Below are 17,081 nucleotides of genomic sequence, written 5' to 3'. Positions count from 1 at the left end.
TACTGTTTATACAAGCAGTATAATGTCAGTATTTTTTTTACTCTAATTAGTTTAGCAGCTAACTTTATGACAACCCCCTTCACACAATTTCTACTCAAATAAATGGAGTCACACTAGGACAACTGATGACAAACATACTGTACTTGAAACCACCACAAATGAAGACTTTCACGGAATTTTTCTTTGGGTATCCCAAAGCTTGTTCTGTGCCACCTCTATTTCAAATGATCCAGTAAATGCAATTCCTGTGGGGAGATTCTGCCTCAATTATAAAACTGAACTTGCCCAGGCAGGATGTATTAACTTGAAATAAGGACAAGCCATGGGGGTCAGGCACCCAGGAAGACTATCATTTACTGCAGAGTAAATGCTTCAAGCTAAAACCAGGCAGTAAAATAGCCTGATTTTTAAATCGGTGTCTTTTGGTAAGAAATGTCACATAGCTGTAATTTTAACACAAAGTAATAAGAGAAATTACAGTCACTTACTTTTTTACATTTTGCTATGTTCTGTTCTTTCTCTCCACTTTTTTTCCTTTTCTTATCATTAACTTTTGTAACTCTTGTAGCAGTTAAAGTAATTGTCGTTGGTGTATGCTGATAAGCAGTATACAGTTCCACAGGAACCTCATCACCACTCTCTGTTGCACTGGTGTCCCCATCTTTAAAACAAAGAATATTCTGTAAATACTCAAGTACTGCAGAAATAACATTCACTAGTTACTCTACACCTGCTTTCAAAACACAAAAATTCATACTGACAAATGCTCCAAGCACTCATGCAAAATTCACCAACAGTTGCAACAGCATGAAAATGAAGGACCAATGAGAAACTGGTAATTAAGAGAGGTTTGTAATGCAAGGTAAGAAAAAGGCACCAGATTAAATTCCATTCTCAGAATGGAATTAATGACCATATTCCATTTTAAGCAAAATTAGAATTGGAACAAAAAAGGTAAAAAGTAAAAAAAAAATTCTGCTAAACTCATTCACTTATATATAGCTTTTACTTGTAATACAGCATTTGGATCCTCTCAGATAAATGTATTCTAGAATGGATTAAAATTAATGACTGACCAGCATTTCTTGTGAAGCTCTATTAATTAATCACATGTAAGTCATAATCAACTATTTCAGCTGCAATTTGCACTGTCAAATGCCTTTTTCAGGGTGAGTATGTCAAAAGCCAAAAGCCTTTTGTATCAAAATCCCCTTACAGTAACACTGTGCTACTCAGAAAGAAAAAAGAGACAATCAGACACAAACTGACAGATACTTTTTCATTGTGCTGTGCTCTCACAGACCTAAAGGCCAAAGCCTGAAATTTAGCATACATCAGCATTTATGTCAGACAAACACATATCCTGACCTGAAACAGGATTACCCTAGTTCTGTCAAGATGAAAGGCCGTGAAGGATGGGGAGGATTGGAAGAGAGCTGATGCACACAGATAAGAGACTGTTTGCATGTACTCAGTACAGTCTTCTCAGATTTTAGCAGCTTTTCCATATATTCTGCATTCAGTAAATACACTTCACACTAAGCAAAACTTTCTCATATGGCACAGAAGAAGGCTGTACAAACAGTTAATATGAGAGCAGAGAGAACACTGCTTCTGATCTCAGAAGGATGTTGCTTTAATGAGTGCACTCAGCAGCCCTAATTCTCAAAACCTTCTTTACTAAATAAAGAACTCCAGCTACTGGTTACTCTGGATTTTTCCTGCTCACAACATTTCTTAACAGGATTCAGCAAACAATCCCATTTTACCATCTCAGTTACTCTTTTAAACACCTTATGAGGAACATAATTATATTTCATATATTAGGAACCGATGATGTTTTCTGAATTTGTTCACATCTCTGCTGAGAATATTTTCTAAACGAGCATAAAAAGCATATGGAAAGAAGCAATGTCTAATCAAAGAAGAATAAATAGCAAAATAACCAATGCCTGAGAAACAGAAACCTCAGAATAGAAACTTAAAACTGCCGGTGTCTGTAGACCATACACTAGTGCCCACAGAATCATGACATCACAGCCACACACCTCTCCCCCTTACCCCAAGCCCCACAAAATACTGTTTTCCTTAGGGAAGCAACATTTCAGTATTGTTGTCTACAGTGTGCTGTAACTTACTGTAAAGAATAATTACCTCAACTGAACATATAATTACATGGAGTTGTTTTGAGACACTCCTTCCTAACCTACATAACCTGCTTTCACTTTGAAGAGCCACGGTAAAACACACTAAGGGGAGATCTTGAGTTTGCATGTCAGAAGCAAGATAAAGACTCTCCAGATTTCACAAGTTATGGGCCCGGATTCATCTACCCGTAAGCAGCAAGTGATCTCGACAGCATCAATTTCAAGACCAAACAGCTTAAAGCAACATCTTTATGTAATTTACACATCTAGATATTGCATCTTAAAAAACTCCAAAAAATCCGAAATGAACCCACCAACCAAACCCAAAACATCCAGTATACAACTGAGTATGGGCTTAACAAGGGTGCTCACTTCACTGAGCCATAATAGGTAATCCACTGCACAGTAAGCTGCACCAGAACCGGACTTTTATACCAGAAAAACAAAAACAACATCTCATACAACCACAGGCCCCAGAACAATGGGCTAAAACTGTTGCCAGAAAAAAAAGTGATGTAGTTACACATAAAAGCTTAAACACACACACTTTTCTACCACATGAAATGTTCAATTAAAAACTCTTTTCTTGAAGCAGACCAACTGACCTACTGCTTTCTCCCCACTGTTTACCCTTGGATGAAACACAGCTAAGCCAGCAACTCTTCAGAAATCTTTACAATGAAAACATTATACTCTGAAGAATTCTCATATCTAAGTGAAAAGCCCTATATATAGACTTGCTCATCAAACAGTATCCAAATTATGCAATCTTACCTTTTATCAAACACTTGTAAATTAGTAATAATTAAGTTAAAAGTAACATTCTGCTTCTGTTGAGTATCTAAAACATTTAAAAGATCCATTCAAATTGATGCCACTTTTGCTTTTCCTGCTTGAAATCATCTACGAAAATTGCCCATTTTAATAATGTCTCACACAGTTTATACCCAAAATCACTAAGTCCAACTGAACTTTACAGCAGTCAACATAAAGTGCATTCACCCAAGCTAAATGGAAATTAAGAGGTGTAAGCATAGACATTCAAGTTATGTATTATAAATCATAGCAATCAATACTGCATTTTGACCACATTTCAGATGAAAAGTGAATTCTGGTTCTCTTTAACTGTTTTGATACTTTTGCTTTACCATTTAGTACTTCCTACTGAATGCACGTAACAGATTTAGAATACTGATCAAGATCAGTATTTAGAATACTGATCAAAACACTAACTTCAAAGGTAAAACCTTGTCAGCTCTTCCTAAGATTTTTAATCTCTCTTCCTTTAAGTTTACAGCAGATGATCCAATAGAGTGCCTACAAATCCCAAGAGATTATTTAAATCGCTCAGATCATCAACTTCCCCTATTTGTTATGAAAAATTCAAGTTCTACCTCACAGTATTATCAGACCACCCAGTGAACTCATTAACTCCAAAGAAGCTATAAATCTACTTGTTCTACTATTTTAATAGCATCAGCAAAAACAATTTTGAAGTCTAAACATTTTTTAGAATTTTAATTTGGTTGATCTACTAGGTCAACCAAACTGTAAAAAATAAGCTTGGTTTTGTTAAAATGAAAAGAGACGAAACAAAAAATTACTGTGGTTTTGTAAGTAGATCGTTAATGCCATTAAGGGACTTTAGGTAACAGTACCAGACAACACCAGGTACCAACTGCAACAAGAAGCACAGTTGTGCCACACACCCCCCCAGACTTTCTGAAGCCATATGAAGTGGGCAGCAGGAGCGTATCTACAAGGTACTTTTAAAAGAAATCTTAAAATACACATACACACTCCACTACTTCAGAGACATGATCTGGAAGTAAAACATGTTACATTTAGGAGGATGACCTCCTCCCAAGTTATTACTTTGGTAATAGACTTTCAAAGTACCAGCTGTCAACCAAGAATTCTACAACACACTTTGTTGATGGTCAGACAGAACGTGTGACAAGTTAGGCCAGGTGAGCTTTGAAATCCTGTGAATGGGTACAAGAACTACGTATGTAAAAAAAATACTCTGACTGAAGCGGGTGCTTGCACTACACACCACCTTCATTATCAAAGCAAAAAACCTTCAAAACATCGTTATTACCTACATTGTATTAACTTGGTTTAGGAACTTCTCCCATTTTTGAAACAAACTCAGAGCCATACCAAAACACCCAATCTACATCCAACACATATGAATTAGGATTTCTTCCTGAAACTTTTTTTTCCCATACTGCTATAAAAAAAAACACAGTGCTGAAAACCATTAACATGTGGAACTACAACAATTCTGATACGATGCTATCTTGGTAACAACACAGTCAAGTAAAAGGCACTGATTTACTTCACCTTGTATGCTGAAGGCTTTCAAAACTGTGGGAACCATGAATGCACTCAAGTCTGTATATATATTTTATACTTATTTTATGACCTTTACTAAGGAAAGAGCTTTAAATTTTACTCACCTGACATATTTTCCCTTTTCCTTCGTTGCAACAGCACTGCTCTTTCTTTATCTAAACTCCTGAAATCAGAAAATATATCAGAGCATTTAAGTATTAGAACAGACTTCTAGCATTTCCTATAGACTACTGTCACATTTGTTTACAAACAGTACACTAAATGAATGTTCAGATGCTTAGGAAAGTATCAGCTGTGCACTGTTCCATTCTGTTTTAGAGTTCAAAATCAACAAAACTACTTACCTGGGTTGGCAACGTTCACACAGATATATGTCAGGAATATGCTGTCTGTCAATCCCCATGCAGTCAATGTGCTGCCAGACACTACAAAAACACCAAAACAAAACCCCAGCTTTAAAGTACAATTTTAAGAATTGCGCACACAGTACACAGAGAAAGTAAGCTGGTTTTTTTTTTGTCATCTTTACTCAAATTCAGTACTGCCTAAAAGTACATCTCAATCACTGTGTTTGCCACCACTCTGCTAGCTGACTCATTTTCTCTCCTGCAAGTTTTCCTCTAACATGAGAAATAAAATGGTAAATTATCACAATAGAGAGCAAGATAGAGACAAATACCCTCAGGAACAAGACTTATGCTTTACATAGAACAAGTGGTTTGGTTTTAAACAAAAGGATTCAATTCCCTTTTAGAAATGGGTATATAAAATATTTTTATATGGAGAAATAAGATACAGTTTGATTTCCTTACATATTTTAAGAGAAGAATAAATACATATTTTTATACACCCTGCTATAACCTGGCAGTACTGTACAGCACAGAAAGAGCTTTAACTGCTTCCCTGAGTCTGGGAAGAGACTGAAGGCTAACCTAAAACAGTAGTTTACGCTCATCCCTACAACACTGCCAGAAGGATGAGGGACACAAAAACAGTTATCCTCCCACTTGGAAAGAGTTGTGGTAAATTCACAACTCCTCACAGAGAATCTCCTCTCCCAAGGACAAAGACTCTACCTAACTGGTGACTGCCTACAACTCCACTGCTGGAAGAACATCTCAATACATTTCAAAATAATGTACAAGATTATCAGAATCAAGGACCATCAGAAATTACTAACAAACTTGTTGCATAAGCAGACAGAAGGATGGAGCTCAAATTAGTATTTTAATTAGCTATAATTTTAAAAATACATGAAGAGCTAACAAATCCAACAGCATTCATTAACTGAATGTAAAAATACAGGTTAATATTGAGTAGGAATACAAGATTTGTCTTAAGTACATCAGCTCTAAAAATTTCTAATCTTGTTTTTCCAATTCCAAGTATTTAACAGCAGTCTCTTCAGTCTCTTACTATACTATGATCAAGTAGGTGCTTAAGCATCAACTCAGAAGTCTAAACATTTAACTTCAGCTTCTCCAATAAGAACCTAGGTTAGTCTTTTCATACTTATTAACTGAATGCTTTGAAAAATAAAGAGTAATCAGAAAGATCAAGCACAGAGAAGCCAATATTCAAGAAGTTTCTCTCCCATCATTTTGCATCCTTCGAGTTCTTTGATTCACATACATGTCAATCACCAAGACACTTTATTACTCACTACATGCAAATTAAGCAATGCCTAGGTCTTCATTTTACCATACTAACAAAAAACTTGGGACAGAATACCAGAAACATCCTTTTTAGAGGGGAAAAAAGCTATACCTTGTGCAGCGATGCACAAGCAAAGGCATGACCAAATTAATGAGTAGTCAATACTGACTAGAATTAAATTAAAAAGTACTCACTGGCCTTACCTGACTATGTTGCCTATAAGAAAACCACACAACCTTCAAGCACTTTTCTGATGGAAGGAAATTTCTTGTGACTCACCGTAATTAAAACACCATTTAGTTACATTTACTTCCAGTGCAGCTGTAACTTTTAAGCAGTATTTTACTTTTTAAGTTATTTTAATATGCATTACCTGCATTTGTCACAACAGATCATATATCCATCATCATGTGTAAAGCCACAAATGCATCTGGTAATATCCGTTCCATAGCTTCCATCCTCTGACGTACTGATGGTAGTAGCACTGGAGGTTTCATCAAAGTTGGGAGTGGTAAATATGCCTACTTCATTCTTGCTTATAAGCACTGATGGAGGAGGAGAAGCTGGAGGCGTTGGAGGAGGCCGAGCACCATAGTTATGGTCCTAGAATTTTGTTAAAAGGCAATTTATCATAAATGCTCATACACTGATGGTTATTCAAGCCAAAATGTAAGAATTCATTTGGCAAAGAATTTCAGGCTTCTTATTTTTGCAGTAAAAGGTTAAAATTTAAGTTATATCCCAATTCAACCTTATTTTCTAACTTCTTAACTAAGTCAGACATTTAAGTGCACTATTTTCTGCTTCTGATAGACCAATTTTAGCCAACTTATCCAACTCCCAATAAGATACAAATATATAAGCATGAATCAGTTTTTCCAGATAAAACCAGCACATTTTTACATAATATCTATTTGAACAGAATACTTGGCACAAAACTTACTGCGTAGGGCAAACCAATGTAACTGTGTGAATGCGAGCCGCTGGTATACAACTGATGAGGATAACTGTTCGATTTTTCAACTACCACAGGGCTAGCTTCTACAGATTCTGGTCTGCAAGGCAAAAGACAGATGACGAACAAATGCAATTACTATATAATTTATATGAATAAATTGGAGGCACTTGATGCACAACTTCTAATTAATTCCCTGCTGGTTCTGTTTAAAGGAGCATATGGGGGCAGGAACAAGCTTGCAAACTTCCCCCGCAGCCCCCTCACTGAGCGGTACCAGAAGCTGCCAAAAGGAATTCTGCCCAAGGACTGATGCTGCACAACCACAGAGCCCTGCAGCGACACACAGCGACAGTGGCCTGGCACCACCAGCACCGACTGCTCCTACAAGCAGAAACCCTAACCAGTGCAAATTGTCTAAACAAGGCAGTTTCTACTGATTTATCTTTAAATAGAAAGAAAAAGGTGGTAACCATTTGCAAGACGAAGTTTTGTATCAAAAGCATTACCTTCTTTAATATACAAACCATGTTTTATATGGACTAAACCACACTACAAATCAAGAAAGATAAAGGAATACTAAAACAGGAGGATCTATTTGAGCACAAAAATTTACATCTTCATGGCCTTTCTCGAGCAGTTGTTCATGTGTGCATGACCAAAATAACTTGCAATTTTTTTGTGGCATTGTATGATTTAATCACACTAAGACAAATTAGTCTAGGTTACCAAAAGTCTGGTTCAGTTTTCAAATTTTAATATGTGTGAATTCTATTTCCTATCACATATCTTACTAATTCCTTGAACTGATTTTAAAAATAAACTTGGTGTTTCTGAATCTTAAATTGAAATAGATACTGATGGCATTTTTTTGTTACACATTGAGATACTTGATTGAGGCTTTTTTGCTATGCCATAAAGCTGTACTATAGTTTGATTTAAGAGGACACCAGCAACTTACATTTGTTAGTTTTTGGAAAAATATATAATTAATGATTAACTTTCTGAACAAAATGCAGCATTTTCACATCTCTTTGTAAGTGTCCTACTAATGGGTTTGGTGGCCCATTTCTTCTTTTAAGCTTTTTCCCATGTGAGGCTGCTACATGATAAAATTGTTTAAGAAGAAACTAGTTAAAAGCACGTCTGGGGGAGGGCTTTAGTTTCTAGAGTCCAAAGGAAAAAATCTTTTTTAAAAAGATTACCGTCTCCAACAGTTGTCAGCTGCCTTTTTTTGAGAGTGAACAAACACGTGAGCACACAAATCATGTGAAGTACTAACATTAAAAATATGTCTGACTAGCATGAGACAAACCAAATCTGACAGCACTTGCTCTTCTTTACCTCATAAACCCAGAAAAATCCTCATTTACTCTCTTACATACCTTCATAACTTGAAAATACAATTTTATTTGGAATTAACAAACAGCTTAGAACTTTAGCTCATGACCAAAATAAAGACAAAATATGAAAAAACTGTGCCTTTCCAACCAATTGGCTTTTACCTATTTACCAACACATTTGTGCAGTAATCACACATCTCTTCTGTGCTCTGGTTATCCTTCTGATGACCTAGCCAACAAAAATGCCAGCAAATGAAACATCAGCTATGCATCCATCATGACTAGGGCAGAAATTAGCTTCTCCAGTAACAAGCAGGTCTGGACCACTGTGTTGCTTCCACTTCTTTTCCTCCCCATTTCCTGAATGGGATGAGCAGTAACGCGGGTTCTCTTACGCACTCTGCATTCAATGCTCAGCCTAGGCCTTGCTGAAAAGTACTCCATTTTCAGAGCAGGAAGGCTTACTAATAAAGGACAGGCAGGAGGGGATTCTGGTACAATCCACCCAGGATTAATTTCAGAGAGTTTCCTTCATTAAAAATAAGTATTACTATGACCTAAATACCAGCAACAGGAACATTCAGTGAAAGATATGAGAATGAAAGTATCCTGAAAAGAGAGGTTGTGTATTTCATCAACTGACTAAAAAAATAAAAAAGATAGTCCAAGTCTCTTTTAAGATATTACGCAAGACAGTACCTCCAATACCCTACATCCATTTCTTATTACTCTAGCAATTTATAAACCACTTAGGAGAACAAAATTTAATATTTAGAGGCATAACAGTGGTGGGAAGCAGAAGTGTAAAGCTTCCAAAAACAATTTATTACCAACTGTTTTAGAACTCATAAAACAAATTCAGAGAACAATGTTACTAAGAAGAAGGCACATCTTTACTTGAACAAGGAAAACCAGAAAAATGGTGGGAGAAAAATCAGGTGACACATAAAGGCAACTATTAAAAAATTAGGAGCACAACCAGCTTTCAGTAAAACTTTTTTCAAATACTTATCCAGGCACAGACACTGCTTTCAATTATAACAGATGTTCACTAGAGTGCTGAATATAAATGTTACTGTTCCATTTACCCACTGCACTGGGCTGGGGAAGTGAGGAAGAAACCAAGAACTATGGGAAAGAGTTCCAAGAGCATTCACTGAAGCTAGAAATTAATCATCATAGGTTTCCTTTACAGTCAACAGAAAAGTGATGCAGACCCCATAAAGTAGAACAGAATGAACACAATTTTTCCAGACAGCCACAGACATAATCAACTTTGACAGACAGGTTACTGAATTCGTTATTATTCCTGGTTTTGCCAACCATGTGCATGACCTTAGAAGAAAAGACACCCTCTATGCTCCTGTCTGTTCAAAGGTCAAGTCCTTCTTCTGAAACAGACATCTCAGAATTGCACAGCTTTAAGAAGAAATGTGTCTTGTCAAAATATTTAATTGTTCAGATGATTAAGGCATGAGATACTATGTAATTTAAAAATCAAGTTTTACGTTTTTTAGGCTCAAGCACCAGGGCCCAAGCAGCAAGGCACTAACTACTGCACTACAGGAAAACATCCCCTCATCCCACCACCAGCATTCTTACAGCCATTTCAGAAAGCAAGTTTTCAGGAGGAAAAAGTATAAGAATTCAGATCTGCGAGAACACTGTGAGGCTTTCCTTGATTGTATTTTTGGACATTAGCCAGTTCTGTCAGAGACTGAGGTACTAAACCTGTTAGCCTTCTGATCATACCACATTTTTCAGCTTCACCTCAAACAACTGCAATCTTACTGTGTAACTAAAAAAGATATTTACTGTATTTTTTGTTTTCATCAAAACTGCAATGTCTGTATTACAACACAGTATATACGAAGCTCGATGAAAATGTTATTATTTCCTAAATAAACAAACATTACTGTGATAAACTAACCATGGTATTTTGCAAAAATATCACATACACTTGTTAAGCGTTGTGGTCAACAATTCAAAACTGTGCAAAATGTTCACAGGGAGCAAAACAAAAAGCTCTACATAAAAGCTTTCCACATGCTCTTGGGCTGCAGTGATTTAAGACATTCCTGTACCTTGAAAACTGTACCTTGGAAGTATTTTCTCAAATCAATTAAAAAACCAAAGATGTCCATATTTAAAGAAAAAAGCCTTGAGAGAATTGTCATTTAGCAAGCGAAGCAACTACATGCTCTGGGCCATTTCCTACTGCTGGTATCTAAAATGGAAACAAAATATTCTGAAAATTGCCAGCAGATGGCACTAGTGAGAAACTAAAAGACACGCGAGACCAGTTCATTTACAAAACCTCAATCCCAACACATTTAATTTATATTAAGGAAATCAGCCAGCAATGATTCAAATAAAGTCAATTCGTCTCTAAAACGTGATCTCCCCAACTCCATTTCTTTTAAATATTGTTTTGTTTTTGACCATTTAGTAATAAATTTTTTTTTAAAAAAGAACAAAAAAAAAAAGGAAAAGAACAAAAAAAACCCCCACACAATTTTTGACTAATACCCAAAATACAATCAGTTAGACTTTGGGGCCATCAACCACTTCCATAAGTATGTAGATATTCAGATGGGAAACAAAATCTCACTGAAAATAAAATGTTCAAAGACAGATGGGGTATCCAAGCTTTAGGCTGTGAAAACTTCTGAAAAGTACTTGTGAGTACTTCCTGAAAATGTGTCAGAACTCCAAATGCAAACTCAGCAGCATCAATCTTCCACAATCCAGTTGGATAGGTCTAATTTTCAAGGAGTTCAGGTTTATTTCCTGTTTGTACCAGCACACCTGAACAGTATCTAGCTGAAGGTCATCTCAGATAAAAAAATACAATATATTTTGCATGAGAAACAGCATTTTCTATTTCAAGACACTTCATCTGACCAAAAGACATTTGACATGCTTTAACACCTAGACAACAAGAACCAAGAACTGCTTCTCTACCAGGGAGTGGGTTCTTCTACCTAAGTGCCTTGTAACAGGCCCTACAAGTACAAGCTGGCCCAATTATCAACTGTATTTAAGACTACACCAATGTTCTTTTTCTCCTGGATACTGAACTCAACAGAGTGATCTGTACACTGTTATTGTGAGGTTTATTATACAGGCCTTCTTTCTAAAAAACATGTACAGATATTAAAACCAGAAAAGCAAGTTCCATTCATAGTATTTCCCAAAGTGTAGCTTATTCTTATGCTCCAAGCTACACAAGCACTCTCTGGAGCCAGGGAGTGCATTTGGAAACTTCAGAAATGGCTTGCTCTGCTTACGACTACAAGGACCTCACCATTAAGAAGCCACACATCCTGATCTTTAGTAAGATCTACAAGTAAAGGCGAAGTATGTGTCTTTTGACTATGATGACATGAAGATCTATCTGGACACCCCACTTAAGTACGTGTAACGTTAAGAAACAAACTATTTCACCCAATTTTTAAGATCCTTAAACCTCTTAGTAGACTATTCTACACACACCTATTTGCTACAATTATGAAAATAATGTGTGGAACTATTAGTCATATAAACTATCCCCTTTTTTAATAGCCTTACGCCTTGGTTCGAAGCGTAAGGAAAAATCTTTCAGCACTAAGAGACTGTACTACACAAAGAGCTTTTCCCTAAGCTGCTTCTCCTGCATAATCAAGTTTACCACTCCCCCATTCTTGTGTTTGCTCATGCTTCAGCAACTGATGAAGCAATATGAGACCTGCCAGTCACAGTGGAAAAATTCCAGCTCCTCCCTCTTGGGAAAACCCCAGAACTTGCTCAAAGACCATCTATGACTGCCATTAATACACTCTACATCCAACATGCTACTCTCTGGAAGAACATGTACAGGAACAAAAAATAAACCACACAGATGGTGACAGGAAAGGTTTACTACAGCTGCGTAAACTGGTAGGTTAGGGACACACCTTTGTGCCACACTTGTGACAGTGACATAGCTTTTGAATCAGCGTACACCGATCCTGCAACTACACATATTTCAGCCTGAGTATGGCTGAGATGACAAGAATTAATCTAACTGGTAACAGCCACTTAACATATGAAGAAAAGCAGCTCCTAATTGGTTCACTCTGCCACAGTATCAAACAAATAACACACTGTGAACTCTATCTTGTTTATACTGACAACTATATTTATTTATTTTAATTTCAGTATGACATGCTGTGGCTGCAAGGGGTGTCAGCAACCTCAGGAATCATGACCCTCTCAAAACATGAAAGAAAAGCACAAGAAAAGATAATGAAAAGAAACATGAACAGTTCACTAAAGTTAAAAAATTTTCTGCATCAAGGTAACTTGTGTTCATAATATGGAAATATAAAACAACTTTAAAAATATATTGCAAAAAAAATTTTGAACTGCAAATTCTTGGTTCTCTTCAAATAAATGGCACAAACCAAGAACAGCCTCATATATAACTGGAAGTACTGGAAAAACTGGAAATAGAGAAACATCCCTTTAAAAAGCTATTCTAGAGTTCTGCTCAAACCTTCCCTTGAAGTTTGGAGGAAAAACCACTTTTATTAAACGTTTGATAGTCATGCAGATGCTACACACATGGAAATGTTTGTCTGACAAGAAATGTATCCAGTCAGAGATCAACAATACCTAAACCTTAGCCCATAAGTAGGATGGAGACTAGGAGACTTGGGGGAAAAAATAGTAAAGAACCACAACACAAAAAAACCCACACATAATAACATCACCACCCCCTGCCCCTCCCCGCCAAACCTAATAAAAAAACCTCACATGCCATCCTCCCCATCCCCCAAAACCCAGAAACTCACAACACTAAAATATTTTGTGCAAAGCCAGAGTTTACTGAATGCATGGTTTCACTGGCTCTTTGTAACCCATTATACACAGTTATTAAATGATTTTTCTACTAGCTTTACAATTAGAAATAACTTTCGGAAGGCATGGTATTAGCCATTTAAGCTAGGCCTTCAGTTTTCATTATGAAATGCACCCTTGTCTTAATTACTATTTTCTTGCAGCTTAATGCACTGAATTAATTTATCTTTCTAATGTGCAAAAACAAAAAAAAATTTTACATGTAGTTAAAAAGGAAGCTGAAATGGCAAAATATTTGAAGTATGAGAAGTAATCTAAGCAGCATCTTTATTTCTCAGTCTGATAAGCAAGAAAAATATGCATTTGTAGAAACATTTAGCTTCTCTCCTTTGCTCCCCCTGAAGTGGAGGAAACTGACATAATGTCACTGAATAAAGTGACAGTTATTAATTTAAGCAATTAAATATTCAATGAAGTAAGGAAACTCTTATGTTTTCTCCAACTGTATTCAAAAAACAGTCATAAAGGAAAAATGAAAAGGAATTAAAAAATAAGTAAGAAAACTTACAAATTATGTTCACATACTTACTCTGAGCCTGCAGCCATTTCCAAATAAGAAGTATCTGCTGTGTCAACCCCCAATGGGATCACTATGCTCATGACGTTCGTTTCTGATAAATTCGATTACTACGGAGTCCTATGCATTGGTATCCAAAACACTGGGGCATGCCAGCCACAGTGCTCATTGCAAACATCTAAGTGCATCCACAAACCCTGTCAAAAACGAAATGAAACATGCAGAAGATTAAATCAGTTCATTTTAAACTCAGGCAATTTTACATCACGTATTTAATTAAAAAAATTGCCACTTTTATTTGTCACAATTATTTCATTAGTTTTATTTTACACAAGCAAAAGGAAAACATTCAATCCTCTCTAAAAGTTAAGTGCAAATAAACTTCTTTAAAGATTGTGATAATCTTAACACCTGAACTTGAAAATATTGGAAATGGACAATCATTACAATTTATGATTAAAAACCCCAGCACAATCAGGGAAGTGCCAGAGAATCACTTTATGGCAGATGTACTAAATACGAAGTACATTTGCTTACTGCCCCGTGATGTCAAAGCTTAGTTGCTGTACCTTTCAACAGAAACCTAGTTAGAGAATTTGCATGTACCTCTAAGGCAGCACTGCTCACTTGATTTGCACTTAAAAAAATAAATCTAATGTCTTAACTACCATTTTGTATTTTTGAAAAAAAACAACATCATTCCACTAATTCACAATAATGATAGGAAATATTTTCCATTTTAATTAATCACCATTAGAAGATACTATTCCCGTTCAATGCCACTTTTGGAAGTAATTTTTTTAAAAGAGTAAAATAGAAATAATAAGCAGTAGTTTTCAACTGCAGAGCAAACTACAATCTACTTGACTCGCACGAGTGAATACCCTATCAGACCTGTATGCCAGTTACTACCAGTCCCCTGCACTTCCCTTACTGCAGGCTAGGGCAGAACACCCAATCAAGCACAGGAGAAATATAGACAAGTATTAGTAAACTAACGCACCTTTATGCTCTAATACAGACCAGGTTTTACACATGTGACCAGGTAATTTAAGTAAAATAGCTCAGGATCTTCAGTACTTACATAACGAATAATTGCAAATGCTTACCAAAACGTCCAAGTTGCAAGACCACAGACCACTTTGCAATGAAGCACATACCGTGCCTAATAAAGATACTCCTCTCACACCACAAAATGTTGTATCTTAGCTGATGTCTAGATGAGCACAATTTTGAGACCAACATATTTTCACAGAATCACAAAATGTGCTGAGTTGGAAGGAAGCCACCAGCATCAAGACCAACTCCCGGTCTTGCACAGCACCATTCCCAAGAGTTACACCACTTGCCCAAGAACATTATCCAAATTCTTGAACTCTGTCAGGCTGGTGCTGTGACCACTGCCCTGGGGAGCCTGTTCCAGAGCACAGCAACCCTCTGGGGGAAAAACCTTTTCCTAATATTGAATCTGAACATCCCCCAACACAACTTCAGGCCACTCCCTCAGATCCTGTCACTGGTCACCACAGAGGAGATCAGTGCCTGCCCCTCCTCTTCCTCATGAGGAAGTTGTAACCGCAGTGAGGTCTCCCCTCAGTGTCCTCCAAGCTGAAGAGGCCAAGTGACCTCAGCCACTCCTCATATGGCTTCTCCTCAAAGTCCTTCACCACCTTTGTTGCCCTCTTTTGGACACTCTCTAATAGTTTAATGTCATTTTTACACTGTGGTGCTCAAAACTGCCCCAGCACTTGAGGTGAGGCCACCCCAGAGCAGCGCAGAGCGGGACGATCTTGCCCAGCTGGCGATGCTGTGCCTGATGCCTCCATGGGTGGGTGGCCCTCCTGGCTGCCAGTGCACTGCTGACTCACGTTCAACTTTCCATCATCCAGGACACTCAGGTCCCTTGCTGTGGTGCTGCTTTCCAGCCTCTCATTCCCCAGACTGTCCATACATCCATGTTTGTCCCATTCCAAGTGCAGAATCTGGCATTTTTCCTGGTTGAACTCTATTTTAACATGTCATCCTTGCCAAACACTATACTACCAAAAAGCACAAGCCCCTGGTGAAAAATGGCCTTCAGACAAACACTGTGAATTAAATCTGAATTGTCTTCCTTTATTGATTAGGTTGACATCTTCAGGATGACGAAGTGGCATGTACAAGACATCCCTAAGGATGAGATGGCAGCAAGTCTTCATCTAGCTTTTGTAATACTAGTGGAGATTGGCAATTAACTGAAGAATATGCCAAGATGTTTGAAGCGCCTAAACTTACAGTTAGTTCATTCTCCTTTTAGACAGTAAAAGGTGTGTTTTGGTCCTGTTATGTGAGATATCAAATACAATGAACTAGAAGGCTATTGAGCCAAGTAGCCATTGGAATATTCTACTTTCCTCATTTAAACACTGAGCATTTTCTTACTAAATACCACAAGTAACAAACCATATCACTAGCTATGCAAAAAAGTAAGAAAAAATGTACTATTTCCAAGAATAAGAAGCAAGAAAAACACGTTAAATCAAGAGGAGGCATAGAATATTTTCAGTAGAAGGCTTAAGAAAAACAAAAGCCCCCCTAGCAGTTGAGCATTCGTTTTCCCACCATATAGATAACTCTACTCACAGGGCAGAACCCTGAACAGCTGCACCAACAACTTAAAGAAACATCAACTCACCATTTAGTTCCCATCTTCTGAAAAAGTAAAAAATTTACCCAGTAACTAAAAGGAAACCAAGAATTTTTAAAATCCAGGTAAATCAGCTAGCCCAGGGTTAATGGCTATTCCATTACCCCCTGCAGTGTGACCTCTGCTAACAAATCATTAGCAGAATAGGGTTTTTACTTTGCCTGCTATTAGGTAATTCTTTAGTGGTCTAACATAGGTCTAAAACACATATTGGACAACACTGCCTAGGAGCAAGATCTTCACTCAGAAAGATGTTTCTTGCACTTAAGCTTGACTTTGGTGGTGGTGTGGTTTTTCTTAAAACATTTTCTTTAAACACTTCTGACCAGGTAAAGAACCAGCTGTAGAATAACGCAGGCAAAAACGCCCTGGAGACTGATGGAATGAAGAACATAGTTAGACAGCTGTCTCATGGGCTGTGACACCTCCAGACTTGCATAAAACGACTGAGGTTACCCAATCATCAAATAGTCAAGTGACTTCCCTTGTCAACACAGAAAGAAGAGATCTGCTTACCAAATCTGATAATCAAGTGATA

The 17,081-nt window shown here is 37.1% G+C and overlaps 1 protein-coding gene across 5 annotated transcripts in view; it reads right to left on the bottom strand.

Annotated features, from left to right (window-relative positions):
* The window catches only part of LOC131572654 (inactive histone-lysine N-methyltransferase 2E-like), a 56,788-nt gene that overhangs the window by 24,433 nt on the left and 15,274 nt on the right, over positions 1-17,081 (bottom strand). For 4 of the 5 annotated variants that reach the window (XM_058825906.1, XM_058825905.1, XM_058825904.1 and 1 more), the window contains 6 exons: positions 13,870-14,054; positions 7,105-7,216; positions 6,535-6,764; positions 4,850-4,930; positions 4,610-4,668; positions 489-661 (listed from right to left, as the gene is read on the bottom strand). In XM_058825906.1, the coding sequence (XP_058681889.1) occupies positions 489-661; positions 4,610-4,668; positions 4,850-4,930; positions 6,535-6,764; positions 7,105-7,216; positions 13,870-13,940 (726 nt within the window). In that variant the 5' untranslated portion in view covers positions 13,941-14,054. The remainder of the gene's footprint in view (positions 1-488; positions 662-4,609; positions 4,669-4,849; positions 4,931-6,534; positions 6,765-7,104; positions 7,217-13,869; positions 14,055-17,081) is intronic. The other variant, XM_058825907.1, reaches the window with a different exon arrangement.

The sequence above is a fragment of the Poecile atricapillus genome, chromosome Z (assembly GCF_030490865.1).
Source record: "Poecile atricapillus isolate bPoeAtr1 chromosome Z, bPoeAtr1.hap1, whole genome shotgun sequence".
Taxonomy (NCBI): domain Eukaryota; kingdom Metazoa; phylum Chordata; class Aves; order Passeriformes; family Paridae; genus Poecile; species Poecile atricapillus.
This window is presented reverse-complemented; position numbering and strand designations above follow the sequence as displayed.